This window comes from Salvelinus alpinus, chromosome 33, assembly GCF_045679555.1.
Source record: "Salvelinus alpinus chromosome 33, SLU_Salpinus.1, whole genome shotgun sequence".
Lineage (NCBI taxonomy): Eukaryota > Metazoa > Chordata > Actinopteri > Salmoniformes > Salmonidae > Salvelinus > Salvelinus alpinus.
The window spans coordinates 29,488,528-29,504,349 of record NC_092118.1 but is presented as its reverse complement, the minus strand read 5'-3'; the positions used below and the strand labels follow the sequence as shown (position 1 = coordinate 29,504,349).

The 15,822-nt window shown below is 37.9% G+C and overlaps 1 protein-coding gene across 1 annotated transcript in view; it reads right to left on the bottom strand.

Moving 5' to 3' along the window:
• fah (fumarylacetoacetate hydrolase (fumarylacetoacetase)) overlaps window positions 1-15,822 on the bottom strand; it is a 48,528-nt gene that overhangs the window by 7,207 nt on the left and 25,499 nt on the right. Inside the window, exons 10-11 of the mRNA XM_071380989.1 lie at window positions 2,997-3,072; window positions 2,456-2,502 (exon numbers count right to left, since the gene is read on the bottom strand). Coding sequence (XP_071237090.1) covers window positions 2,456-2,502; window positions 2,997-3,072 — 123 coding nt within the window. The remainder of the gene's footprint in view (window positions 1-2,455; window positions 2,503-2,996; window positions 3,073-15,822) is intronic.

The following is a 15,822-nucleotide window of genomic DNA, read 5'->3' as shown; positions in this document are numbered from 1 at the left end:
GCACCTTGCCTGTCACTCTGGAGGGCCGCCTGCACCTTGCCTGTCACTCTGGAGGGCCGCCTGCACCTTGCCTGTCACTCTGGAGGGCCGCCTGCACCTTGCCTGTCACTCTGGAGGGCCGCCTGCACCTTGCCTGTCACTCTGGAGGGCCGCCTGCACCTTGCCTGTCACTCTGGAGGGCCGCCTGCACCTTGCCTGTCACTCTGGAGGGCCGCCTGCACCTTGCCTGTCACTCTGGAGGGCCGCCTGCACCTTGCCTGTCACTCTGGAGGGCCGCCTGCACCTTGCCTGTCACTCTGGAGGGCCGCCTGCCTGCAGCTCGTTGCCAACTGGGAAGACCCTTTCTTCCTCACACCTCACAAATTCACCAGAATTTAGTTTTACTTGAGTTCTACTTCTTTTAGTTCTACTTCTTCATCCCATAATATTCAAGGCAGTGCGATGTTACAGTTATCTTCAGACATATAGCCAGTTACCATCCATACTAGAACAATCTGAAATATGAAAATGATCAATGAAATCACCACGTAGCCTAACGTTATTGTTCTGGAAAAGATGTGTCCGTAGTAGATTGCTAAACTGTAGATATGTGGTTCACTTTTATATGGATAATATAAATGTAGGCTTACTCTGTTTTTACCAGGCAAAACCGGAGCAAATGAAACAAGCGCTTTCTGAAGAATAATCTGGATATGAGCCTTTGTGCCCTAATGCAGATCACTGTTCATTGGTCAACAGTCAAGACGTGCAACTTGGTGGTTCTGAAGCACAGATGAGATGTTTTCAGACATAATTTGGTGTAATACCGTGGGCCTATGCCTGAATCCAGATCAAATAGGCAAAGGTATAAATATAAAATGTATGTGTATGTAGCCAATTAAAATATGTTTGAAAAATTCAGTTTCATACTCACAACAAACATTCCCTCTAAACTTTCGGGGGTGTGCAGTAGTCCGCAAATGCAGTGCAGCTCACAGAAGAAATATCAGACACGAGATTAAACTTCATTCCACTTTCTAGACTTTTCTCTGTTAGTTAACACTATCACCGTTTCCCTTTACTGTGGCGATTGTGATCGAATCAACTCAATATTAGCCACTTTCAATGCAACATACTGAAACAAAACCAACCATGCTAGAGATGTTGTTGTAGGCAGAACGCATCGCAGTAGGATTCTATTGCAACGACTCAGCCCCTACTCTACACAGACCGGCCGCATAACCAATCAGAGCTGCAGTAGGCCTGTATGCAAATAGACCATTGCCATATATGCATCAATGCCATTAATTTTGGACTGTGTTTACAGCTGTGGTCATGAGTAGATGTGCTTGTTTTGAGATCAAAGCAAGAGCTTCATGTAGTCACGTGTTCATATTCTTTGCTATTTAGTGAGGTATTAGCCCAGTTATAGATCATTTGTAATCAGTAATAGATGATTGATTGCTTCCTACAAGAACACAAAACATGTACATTTCTAGATATCTTTGAAAAGCAAGTCAGATTTAAAAAAAATGTTGTCTTAAAGGGGCAGTGTTGTATTTTGAGACAGGCTTAATAAATAAACTAAGTAACCAATAGTCATAGGGTAGCATAATTTGTCTGATTCTCTGTAATAATGGTATGGGAATAATAATGAATTTTATTTTGTAAAGTGGTTTCTTGCATCAAACAACACAAAAACATTTTCAGTCACCTCCTTGTCTGAAGGACAAGTGGATAAACAGGTTAATGTCAAGACCTGCATTTTTTTTTTTATGGACTACAATGAACCCCACACATTGGCTGTTACTGTAGGCTGAATGATAGAACGGCTACTTAAATGTTAAAATGTTATGGGATGCATTTTCTCCACTCTGGTAGTCCTCCATTATGATCAAATAGCCAGTGTAGCCTACTTGGCCAGTGTTAAAACTAACTTAAAGCAGATACAGCCTCAGTGTTCACAGTAAACACGCACTGGAAGTTGCACAGAATTTTCACAACATTCAAGTTTGCGCTCAGCAGAACTTAAATGATCTCAGTGCCAGAAAAGATTTGAGGGAACATTGCTCACAACCCCCCAAATCCTTCTACGCTTCGAGAAACACTGCGCTACCTCATCCGACCTGTATTAATTGACCGTTTTCTAGTCCAATCAGAGGGCCATGTGTGCATTTCACTAGCCAATCTATTGCACTTTTGTTTTGTTGCTATGTGCGATGCTGTGGCTACTGTCTCTGGCTACGTGGAGAGTCATGTGCCACAAAATGAGTGACAAACCCTGGACAAATCATTTCAAGTCATCAGTCTCAAGTCAAACTTGGGTCCCAAGTCTTGAGGCTCCAAGTCGAAGTCAAGCCTAAAGTTATTTTATTTTCTATCAAGTCGAGTCCAAGTCATGTGACTCGAGTCCACAACTCTGCACATTGATACAACTGTAGTAAGCTATCCAAAGTCTACTTCACCAACTGCTTACCTTGAAGTTGGACTTGCATATAGTGGCTGCTTCCTTCATTGCCTCTCCTGAAAAAAACACCCCACAATAGTTGATTGAGACAGGATATCAACACCTGATATACCCCCTCAATAATACCTCAGAAAATACATAGGAAGAGCAGTGGAGAGAGTCAGTCAGTGGAGAGTCAGGAGAGAGAGTCAGTGGAGTGTCAGGAGAGATAGTCAAGACAGAGAGTCAGTGGAGACAGGAGAGAGAGTCAAGACAGAGTCTGTGGAGAGTCAGGAGAGATAGTCAAGCCAGAGAGTCAGGAGAGATTTTCAGGACAGAGTCAGTGGAGAGATAGTCAGTGGAGAGAGCGAGTCAGGAGAGAGAGAGAAAGTCAGAACAGAGAATGAACAGTCCTGGTAGTTAGGAATACAAAGCTCTTAATGGTAAATCATTACCTCCCTTGTGTGTGTATGCTTAATTACCAAGGCTCTCATTCACCAACAATTCCTTTTTACTGTGTATCTGTGCATGTACGTGTGTGTTGTGTGTGTCTGTGTAAAACCCAACATACCTTTCACTGACACAAATAAGTTAATGTTGAAGGTGAAGGCATCGTCATGGCATAGATAAGGGAGGGGCTTTGGATCCTGAAACAGGAAGTGGAAATAGAAAAGCATGAAGAGCCTCTACACTCTTAGAAAAAAGGGTTCTTTGGCTGTCCGCATAGGAGAACCCTTTTTGGTTCCAGGTAGAACCTTTTTGGTTTCAGGTTGAACCCTTTTGGGTTCCATGTAGAAAATGGAGCCCAAAAGGGTTCTAACTGGAACCAAACAGGTTCATCAAAAGGGTTCCCCTATGGGGACAGCGGAATAACCCTTTTAGATTCTAGATGGCACCTTTTCTAACACGGTATGGATACTGGCTCTCATTACTAAAGGCTTACCTGAATGGTGAAAATGTAAGAGTGTTAATGAAATGTAAAATACATCCAGACCACCCGAGGTGTAATGTAAAATACATCCAGACCACCCATAGTATAATGTAATGTCAAATACATCCAGACCACCCGTAGTATAATGTAATGTCAAATACATCCAGACCACCCGTTGTATAATGTAATGTCAAATACATCCAGACCACCCGTAGTATAATGTAATGCCAAATACATCCAGACAACCTGTAGTATAATGTAATGCCAAATACACCCAGACCACCTGTAGTATAATGTAATGTCAAATACACCCAGACCACCTGTAGTATAATGTAATGTCAAATACACCCAGACAACCCGTAGTATAATGTAATGTCAAATACACCCAGACAACCCGTAGTATAATGTAATGTCAAATACACCCAGACCACCTGTAGTATAATGTAATGTCAAATACACCCAGACCACCCGTAGTATAATGTAATGTCAAATAAATCCAGACCACCCGTAGTATAATGTAATGTCAAATACACCCAGACCACCTGTAGTATAATGTAATGTCAAATACACCCAGACCACCCGTAGTATAATGTAATGTCAAATAAACCCAGACCACCCGTAGTATAATGTAATGTCAAATACACCCAGACCACCTGTAGTATAATGTAATGTCAAATAAATCCAGACCACCAGTAGTATGATGTCATGTCAAATACATGCAGACCGCCCATTTATGTAATGTCAAATACATCCAGACCACCCGTAGTGTAATGTCAAATGCATCCAGACCACCCATAATGTAATATAAATACATCCAGACCACCCGTAGTATAATGTAATGTCAAATACATCCAGACCACCCGTAGTATAATGTAATGCCAAATACATCCAGACAACATGTAGTATAATGTAATGTCAAATACATCCAGACAACCTGTAGTATAATGTAATGTCAAATACACCCAGACAACCTGTAGTATAATGTCATGTCAAATACACCCAGACAACCTGTAGTATAATGTAATGTCAAATACATCCAGACAACCTGTAGTATAATGTAATGTCAAATACACCCAGACAACCCGTAGTATAATGTAATGTCAAATACACCCAGACCACCTGTAGTATAATGTAATGTCAAATACATCCAGACCACCTGTAGTATAATGTAATGTCAAATACACCCAGACCACCTGTAGTATAATGTCATGTCAAATACACCCAGACAACCTGTAGTATAATGTAATGTCAAATACATCCAGACAACCTGTAGTATAATGTAATGTCAAATACACCCAGACAACCTGTAGTATAATGTCATGTCAAATACACCCAGACCACCTGTAGTATAATGTCATGTCAAATACACCCAGACAACCTGTAGTATAATGTAATGTCAAATACATCCAGACAACCTGTAGTATAATGTAATGTCAAATACACCCAGACAACCTGTAGTATAATGTAATGTCAAATACACCCAGACAACCCGTAGTATAATGTAATGTCAAATACACCCAGACAACCTGTAGTATAATGTAATGTCAAATACATCCAGACCACCTGTAGTATAATGTAATGTCAAATACACCCAGACCACCTGTAGTATAATGTCATGTCAAATACACCCAGACCACCTGTAGTATAATGTAATGTCAAATACATCCAGACAACCTGTAGTATAATGTAATGTCAAATACACCCAGACAACCTGTAGTATAATGTAATGTCAAATACACCCAGACAACCCGTAGTATAATGTAATGTCAAATACACCCAGACCACCTGTAGTATAATGTAATGTCAAATACATCCAGACCACCTGTAGTATAATGTAATGTCAAATACACCCAGACAACCTGTAGTATAATGTAATGTCAAATACACCCAGACAACCTGTAGTATAATGTAATGTCAAATACACCCAGACCACCTGTAGTATAATGTAATGTCAAATACACCCAGACCACCTGTAGTATAATGTAATGTCAAATACACCCAGACAACCTGTAGTATAATGTCATGTCAAATACACCCAGACCACCTGTAGTATAATGTAATGTCAAATACATCCAGACCACCTGTAGTATAATGTAATGTCAAATACACCCAGACAACCTGTAGTATAATGTAATGTCAACTACATCCAGACAACCTGTAGTATAATGTAATGTCAAATACATCCAGACCACCCGTAGTATAATGTCATGTCAAATACACCCAGACAACCCGTAGTATAATGTAATGTCAAATACACCCAGACCACCCGTAGTATAATGTAATGTCAAATACATCCAGACCACCCGTAGTATAATGTAATGTCAAATACATCCAGACAACCTGTAGTATAATGTAATGTCAAATACACCCAGACAACCTGTAGTATAATGTCATGTCAAATACACCCAGACCACCTGTAGTATAATGTAATGTCAAATAAATCCAGACCACCCGTAGTATAATGTAATGTCAAATACATCCAGACCACCTGTAGTATAATGTAATGTCAAATACACCCAGACAACCTGTAGTATAATGTAATGTCAACTACATCCAGACAACCTGTAGTATAATGTAATGTCAAATACATCCAGACCACCCGTAGTATAATGTCATGTCAAATACACCCAGACAACCTGTAGTATAATGTAATGTCAAATACACCCAGACCACCCGTAGTATAATGTAATGTCAAATACATCCAGACCACCCGTAGTATAATGTAATGTCAAATACATCCAGACCACCCGTAGTATAATGTAATGTCAAATACACCCAGACCACCTGTAGTATAATGTAATGTCAAATACATCCAGACCACCCGTAGTATAATGTAATGTCAAATACATCCAGACCACCTGTAGTATAATGTCATGTCAAATACACCCAGACCACCTGTAGTATAATGTAATGTCAAATACACCCAGACCACCTGTAGTATAATGTAATGTCAAATACATCCAGACAACCTGTAGTATAATGTAATGTCAAATACATCCAGACCACCTGTAGTATAATGTAATGTCAAATAAATCCAGACCACCCGTAGTATAATGTCATGTCAAATACATCCAGACCACCTGTAGTATAATGTAATGTCAAATACATCCAGACAACCTGTAGTATAATGTAATGTCAAATACATCCAGACCACCCGTAGTATAATGTAATGTCAAATAAATCCAGACCACCCGTAGTATAATGTCATGTCAAATACATCCAGACCACCTGTAGTATAATGTAATGTCAAATACATCCAGACCACCTGTAGTATAATGTAATGTCAAATACATCCAGACCACCTGTAGTATAATGTAATGTCAAATAAATCCAGACCACCCGTAGTATAATGTCATGTCAAATACATCCAGACCACCTGTAGTATAATGTAATGTCAAATACATCCAGACAACCTGTAGTATAATGTAATGTCAAATAAATCCAGACCACCCGTAGTATAATGTCATGTCAAATACATCCAGACCACCTGTAGTATAATGTAATGTCAAATACATCCAGACAACCTGTAGTATAATGTAATGTCAAATACACCCAGACAACCTGTAGTATAATGTCATGTCAAATACACCCAGACCACCTGTAGTATAATGTCATGTCAAATACACCCAGACAACCTGTAGTATAATGTAATGTCAAATACATCCAGACAACCTGTAGTATAATGTAATGTCAAATACACCCAGACAACCTGTAGTATAATGTAATGTCAAATACACCCAGACAACCCGTAGTATAATGTAATGTCAAATACACCCAGACCACCTGTAGTATAATGTAATGTCAAATACATCCAGACCACCTGTAGTATAATGTAATGTCAAATACACCCAGACAACCTGTAGTATAATGTAATGTCAAATACACCCAGACAACCTGTAGTATAATGTAATGTCAAATACACCCAGACCACCTGTAGTATAATGTAATGTCAAATACACCCAGACCACCTGTAGTATAATGTAATGTCAAATAAATCCAGACCACCCGTAGTATAATGTAATGTCAAATACACCCAGAAAAACCTGTAGTATAATGTAATGTCAAATACACCCAGACCACCTGTAGTATAATGTAATGTCAAATAAATCCAGACAACCTGTAGTATAATGTAATGTCAAATACATCCAGACAACCTGTAGTATAATGTAATGTCAAATACACCCAGACCACCCGTAGTATAATGTAATGTCAAATACACCCAGACCACCCGTAGTATAATGTCATGTCAAATACACCCAGACAACCTGTAGTATAATGTAATGTCAAATACATCCAGACAACCTGTAGTATAATGTAATGTCAAATACACCCAGACAACCTGTAGTATAATGTCATGTCAAATACACCCAGACCACCCGTAGTATAATGTCATGTCAAATACACCCAGACAACCTGTAGTATAATGTAATGTCAAATACATCCAGACAACCTGTAGTATAATGTAATGTCAAATACACCCAGACAACCTGTAGTATAATGTAATGTCAAATACACCCAGACAACCCGTAGTATAATGTAATGTCAAATACACCCAGACAACCTGTAGTATAATGTAATGTCAAATACATCCAGACCACCTGTAGTATAATGTAATGTCAAATACACCCAGACCACCTGTAGTATAATGTCATGTCAAATACACCCAGACAACCTGTAGTATAATGTAATGTCAAATACATCCAGACAACCTGTAGTATAATGTAATGTCAAATACACCCAGACAACCTGTAGTATAATGTAATGTCAAATACACCCAGACAACCCGTAGTATAATGTAATGTCAAATACACCCAGACCACCTGTAGTATAATGTAATGTCAAATACATCCAGACCACCTGTAGTATAATGTAATGTCAAATACACCCAGACAACCTGTAGTATAATGTAATGTCAAATACACCCAGACAACCTGTAGTATAATGTAATGTCAAATACACCCAGACCACCTGTAGTATAATGTAATGTCAAATACACCCAGACCACCTGTAGTATAATGTAATGTCAAATACACCCAGACCACCTGTAGTATAATGTAATGTCAAATACACCCAGACAACCTGTAGTATAATGTAATGTCAAATACACCCAGACAACCTGTAGTATAATGTAATGTCAAATACACCCAGACCACCCGTAGTATAATGTAATGTCAAATACATCCAGACCACCCATAGTATAATGTAATGTCAAATACATCCAGACAACCTGTAGTATAATGTAATGTCAAATACACCCAGACAACCTGTAGTATAATGTCATGTCAAATACACCCAGACCACCTGTAGTATAATGTAATGTCAAATACATCCAGACCACCTGTAGTATAATGTAATGTCAAATACACCCAGACAACCTGTAGTATAATGTAATGTCAACTACATCCAGACAACCTGTAGTATAATGTAATGTCAAATACATCCAGACCACCCGTAGTATAATGTCATGTCAAATACACCCAGACAACCTGTAGTATAATGTAATGTCAAATACACCCAGACCACCCGTAGTATAATGTAATGTCAAATACATCCAGACCACCCGTAGTATAATGTAATGTCAAATACATCCAGACAACCTGTAGTATAATGTAATGTCAAATACACCCAGACAACCTGTAGTATAATGTCATGTCAAATACACCCAGACCACCTGTAGTATAATGTAATGTCAAATAAATCCAGACCACCCGTAGTATAATGTAATGTCAAATACATCCAGACCACCTGTAGTATAATGTAATGTCAAATACACCCAGACAACCTGTAGTATAATGTAATGTCAACTACATCCAGACAACCTGTAGTATAATGTAATGTCAAATACATCCAGACCACCCGTAGTATAATGTCATGTCAAATACACCCAGACAACCTGTAGTATAATGTAATGTCAAATACACCCAGACCACCCGTAGTATAATGTAATGTCAAATACATCCAGACCACCCGTAGTATAATGTAATGTCAAATACACCCAGACAACCTGTAGTATAATGTAATGTCAAATACATCCAGACCACCTGTAGTATAATGTAATGTCAAATACATCCAGACCACCTGTAGTATAATGTCATGTCAAATACACCCAGACCACCTGTAGTATAATGTAATGTCAAATACACCCAGACCACCTGTAGTATAATGTAATGTCAAATACATCCAGACAACCTGTAGTATAATGTAATGTCAAATACATCCAGACCACCTGTAGTATAATGTAATGTCAAATAAATCCAGACCACCCGTAGTATAATGTCATGTCAAATACATCCAGACCACCTGTAGTATAATGTAATGTCAAATACATCCAGACCACCTGTAGTATAATGTAATGTCAAATACATCCAGACCACCTGTAGTATAATGTAATGTCAAATACATCCAGACCACCTGTAGTATAATGTAATGTCAAATACACCCAGACAACCTGTAGTATAATGTAATGTCAACTACATCCAGACAACCTGTAGTATAATGTAATGTCAAATACATCCAGACCACCCGTAGTATAATGTCATGTCAAATACACCCAGACAACCTGTAGTATAATGTAATGTCAAATACACCCAGACCACCCGTAGTATAATGTAATGTCAAATACATCCAGACCACCCATAGTATAATGTAATGTCAAATACATCCAGACCACCTGTAGTATAATGTCATGTCAAATACACCCAGACCACCTGTAGTATAATGTAATGTCAAATACACCCAGACCACCTGTAGTATAATGTAATGTCAAATACATCCAGACAACCTGTAGTATAATGTAATGTCAAATACATCCAGACCACCTGTAGTATAATGTAATGTCAAATAAATCCAGACCACCCGTAGTATAATGTCATGTCAAATACATCCAGACCACCTGTAGTATAATGTAATGTCAAATACATCCAGACCACCTGTAGTATAATGTAATGTCAAATACATCCAGACCACCTGTAGTATAATGTAATGTCAACTACATCCAGACAACCTGTAGTATAATGTAATGTCAAATACATCCAGACCACCCGTAGTATAATGTCATGTCAAATACACCCAGACAACCTGTAGTATAATGTAATGTCAAATACACCCAGACCACCCGTAGTATAATGTAATGTCAAATACATCCAGACCACCCGTAGTATAATGTAATGTCAAATACATCCAGACAACCTGTAGTATAATGTAATGTCAAATACACCCAGACAACCTGTAGTATAATGTCATGTCAAATACACCCAGACCACCTGTAGTATAATGTAATGTCAAATAAATCCAGACCACCCGTAGTATAATGTAATGTCAAATACATCCAGACCACCTGTAGTATAATGTAATGTCAAATACACCCAGACAACCTGTAGTATAATGTAATGTCAACTACATCCAGACAACCTGTAGTATAATGTAATGTCAAATACATCCAGACCACCCGTAGTATAATGTCATGTCAAATACACCCAGACAACCTGTAGTATAATGTAATGTCAAATACACCCAGACCACCCGTAGTATAATGTAATGTCAAATACATCCAGACCACCCGTAGTATAATGTAATGTCAAATACACCCAGACAACCTGTAGTATAATGTAATGTCAAATACATCCAGACCACCTGTAGTATAATGTAATGTCAAATACATCCAGACCACCTGTAGTATAATGTCATGTCAAATACACCCAGACCACCTGTAGTATAATGTAATGTCAAATACACCCAGACCACCTGTAGTATAATGTAATGTCAAATACATCCAGACAACCTGTAGTATAATGTAATGTCAAATACATCCAGACCACCTGTAGTATAATGTAATGTCAAATAAATCCAGACCACCCGTAGTATAATGTCATGTCAAATACATCCAGACCACCTGTAGTATAATGTAATGTCAAATACATCCAGACCACCTGTAGTATAATGTAATGTCAAATACATCCAGACCACCTGTAGTATAATGTAATGTCAAATACATCCAGACCACCTGTAGTATAATGTAATGTCAAATACACCCAGACAACCTGTAGTATAATGTAATGTCAACTACATCCAGACAACCTGTAGTATAATGTAATGTCAAATAAATCCAGACCACCCGTAGTATAATGTAATGTCAAATACACCCAGAAAAACCTGTAGTATAATGTAATGTCAAATACACCCAGACCACCTGTAGTATAATGTAATGTCAAATAAATCCAGACAACCTGTAGTATAATGTAATGTCAAATACATCCAGACAACCTGTAGTATAATGTAATGTCAAATACACCCAGACCACCCGTAGTATAATGTAATGTCAAATACACCCAGACCACCCGTAGTATAATGTCATGTCAAATACACCCAGACAACCTGTAGTATAATGTAATGTCAAATACACCCAGACCACCCGTAGTATAATGTAATGTCAAATACACCCAGACCACCTGTAGTATAATGTCATGTCAAATACACCCAGACAACCTGTAGTATAATGTAATGTCAAATACATCCAGACAACCTGTAGTATAATGTAATGTCAAATACACCCAGACAACCTGTAGTATAATGTCATGTCAAATACACCCAGACCACCTGTAGTATAATGTCATGTCAAATACACCCAGACAACCTGTAGTATAATGTAATGTCAAATACATCCAGACAACCTGTAGTATAATGTAATGTCAAATACACCCAGACAACCTGTAGTATAATGTAATGTCAAATACACCCAGACAACCCGTAGTATAATGTAATGTCAAATACACCCAGACAACCTGTAGTATAATGTAATGTCAAATACATCCAGACCACCTGTAGTATAATGTAATGTCAAATACACCCAGACCACCTGTAGTATAATGTCATGTCAAATACACCCAGACAACCTGTAGTATAATGTAATGTCAAATACATCCAGACAACCTGTAGTATAATGTAATGTCAAATACACCCAGACAACCTGTAGTATAATGTAATGTCAAATACACCCAGACAACCCGTAGTATAATGTAATGTCAAATACACCCAGACCACCTGTAGTATAATGTAATGTCAAATACATCCAGACCACCTGTAGTATAATGTAATGTCAAATACACCCAGACAACCTGTAGTATAATGTAATGTCAAATACACCCAGACAACCTGTAGTATAATGTAATGTCAAATACACCCAGACCACCTGTAGTATAATGTAATGTCAAATACACCCAGACCACCTGTAGTATAATGTAATGTCAAATACACCCAGACCACCTGTAGTATAATGTAATGTCAAATACACCCAGACAACCTGTAGTATAATGTAATGTCAAATACACCCAGACAACCTGTAGTATAATGTAATGTCAAATACACCCAGACCACCCGTAGTATAATGTAATGTCAAATACATCCAGACCACCCATAGTATAATGTAATGTCAAATACATCCAGACAACCTGTAGTATAATGTAATGTCAAATACACCCAGACAACCTGTAGTATAATGTCATGTCAAATACACCCAGACCACCTGTAGTATAATGTAATGTCAAATACATCCAGACCACCTGTAGTATAATGTAATGTCAAATACACCCAGACAACCTGTAGTATAATGTAATGTCAACTACATCCAGACAACCTGTAGTATAATGTAATGTCAAATACATCCAGACCACCCGTAGTATAATGTCATGTCAAATACACCCAGACAACCTGTAGTATAATGTAATGTCAAATACACCCAGACCACCCGTAGTATAATGTAATGTCAAATACATCCAGACCACCCGTAGTATAATGTAATGTCAAATACATCCAGACAACCTGTAGTATAATGTAATGTCAAATACACCCAGACAACCTGTAGTATAATGTCATGTCAAATACACCCAGACCACCTGTAGTATAATGTAATGTCAAATACATCCAGACCACCTGTAGTATAATGTAATGTCAAATACATCCAGACCACCTGTAGTATAATGTCATGTCAAATACACCCAGACCACCTGTAGTATAATGTAATGTCAAATACACCCAGACCACCTGTAGTATAATGTAATGTCAAATACATCCAGACAACCTGTAGTATAATGTAATGTCAAATACATCCAGACCACCTGTAGTATAATGTAATGTCAAATAAATCCAGACCACCCGTAGTATAATGTCATGTCAAATACATCCAGACCACCTGTAGTATAATGTAATGTCAAATACATCCAGACCACCTGTAGTATAATGTAATGTCAAATACATCCAGACCACCTGTAGTATAATGTAATGTCAAATACATCCAGACCACCTGTAGTATAATGTAATGTCAAATACACCCAGACAACCTGTAGTATAATGTAATGTCAACTACATCCAGACAACCTGTAGTATAATGTAATGTCAAATAAATCCAGACCACCCGTAGTATAATGTAATGTCAAATACACCCAGAAAAACCTGTAGTATAATGTAATGTCAAATACACCCAGACCACCTGTAGTATAATGTAATGTCAAATAAATCCAGACAACCTGTAGTATAATGTAATGTCAAATACATCCAGACAACCTGTAGTATAATGTAATGTCAAATACACCCAGACCACCCGTAGTATAATGTAATGTCAAATACACCCAGACCACCCGTAGTATAATGTCATGTCAAATACACCCAGACAACCTGTAGTATAATGTAATGTCAAATACACCCAGACCACCCGTAGTATAATGTAATGTCAAATACACCCAGACCACCTGTAGTATAATGTCATGTCAAATACACCCAGACAACCTGTAGTATAATGTAATGTCAAATACATCCAGACAACCTGTAGTATAATGTAATGTCAAATACACCCAGACAACCTGTAGTATAATGTCATGTCAAATACACCCAGACCACCTGTAGTATAATGTCATGTCAAATACACCCAGACAACCTGTAGTATAATGTAATGTCAAATACATCCAGACAACCTGTAGTATAATGTAATGTCAAATACACCCAGACAACCTGTAGTATAATGTAATGTCAAATACACCCAGACAACCCGTAGTATAATGTAATGTCAAATACACCCAGACAACCTGTAGTATAATGTAATGTCAAATACATCCAGACCACCTGTAGTATAATGTAATGTCAAATACACCCAGACCACCTGTAGTATAATGTCATGTCAAATACACCCAGACAACCTGTAGTATAATGTAATGTCAAATACATCCAGACAACCTGTAGTATAATGTAATGTCAAATACACCCAGACAACCTGTAGTATAATGTAATGTCAAATACACCCAGACAACCCGTAGTATAATGTAATGTCAAATACACCCAGACCACCTGTAGTATAATGTAATGTCAAATACATCCAGACCACCTGTAGTATAATGTAATGTCAAATACACCCAGACAACCTGTAGTATAATGTAATGTCAAATACACCCAGACAACCTGTAGTATAATGTAATGTCAAATACACCCAGACCACCTGTAGTATAATGTAATGTCAAATACACCCAGACCACCTGTAGTATAATGTAATGTCAAATACACCCAGACCACCTGTAGTATAATGTAATGTCAAATACACCCAGACAACCTGTAGTATAATGTAATGTCAAATACACCCAGACAACCTGTAGTATAATGTAATGTCAAATACACCCAGACCACCCGTAGTATAATGTAATGTCAAATACATCCAGACCACCCATAGTATAATGTAATGTCAAATACATCCAGACAACCTGTAGTATAATGTAATGTCAAATACACCCAGACAACCTGTAGTATAATGTCATGTCAAATACACCCAGACCACCTGTAGTATAATGTAATGTCAAATACATCCAGACCACCTGTAGTATAATGTAATGTCAAATACACCCAGACAACCTGTAGTATAATGTAATGTCAACTACATCCAGACAACCTGTAGTATAATGTAATGTCAAATACATCCAGACCACCCGTAGTATAATGTCATGTCAAATACACCCAGACAACCTGTAGTATAATGTAATGTCAAATACACCCAGACCACCCGTAGTATAATGTAATGTCAAATACATCCAGACCACCCGTAGTATAATGTAATGTCAAATACATCCAGACAACCTGTAGTATAATGTAATGTCAAATACACCCAGACAACCTGTAGTATAATGTCATGTCAAATACACCCAGACCACCTGTAGTATAATGTAATGTCAAATACACCCAGACAACCTGTAGTATAATGTAATGTCAACTACATCCAGACAACCTGTAGTATAATGTAATGTCAAATACATCCAGACCACCCGTAGTATAATGTCATGTCAAATACACCCAGACAACCTGTAGTATAATGTAATGTCAAATACACCCAGACCACCCGTAGTATAATGTAATGTCAAATACATCCAGACCACCCGTAGTATAATGTAATGTCAAATACACCCAGACAACCTGTAGTATAATGTAATGTCAA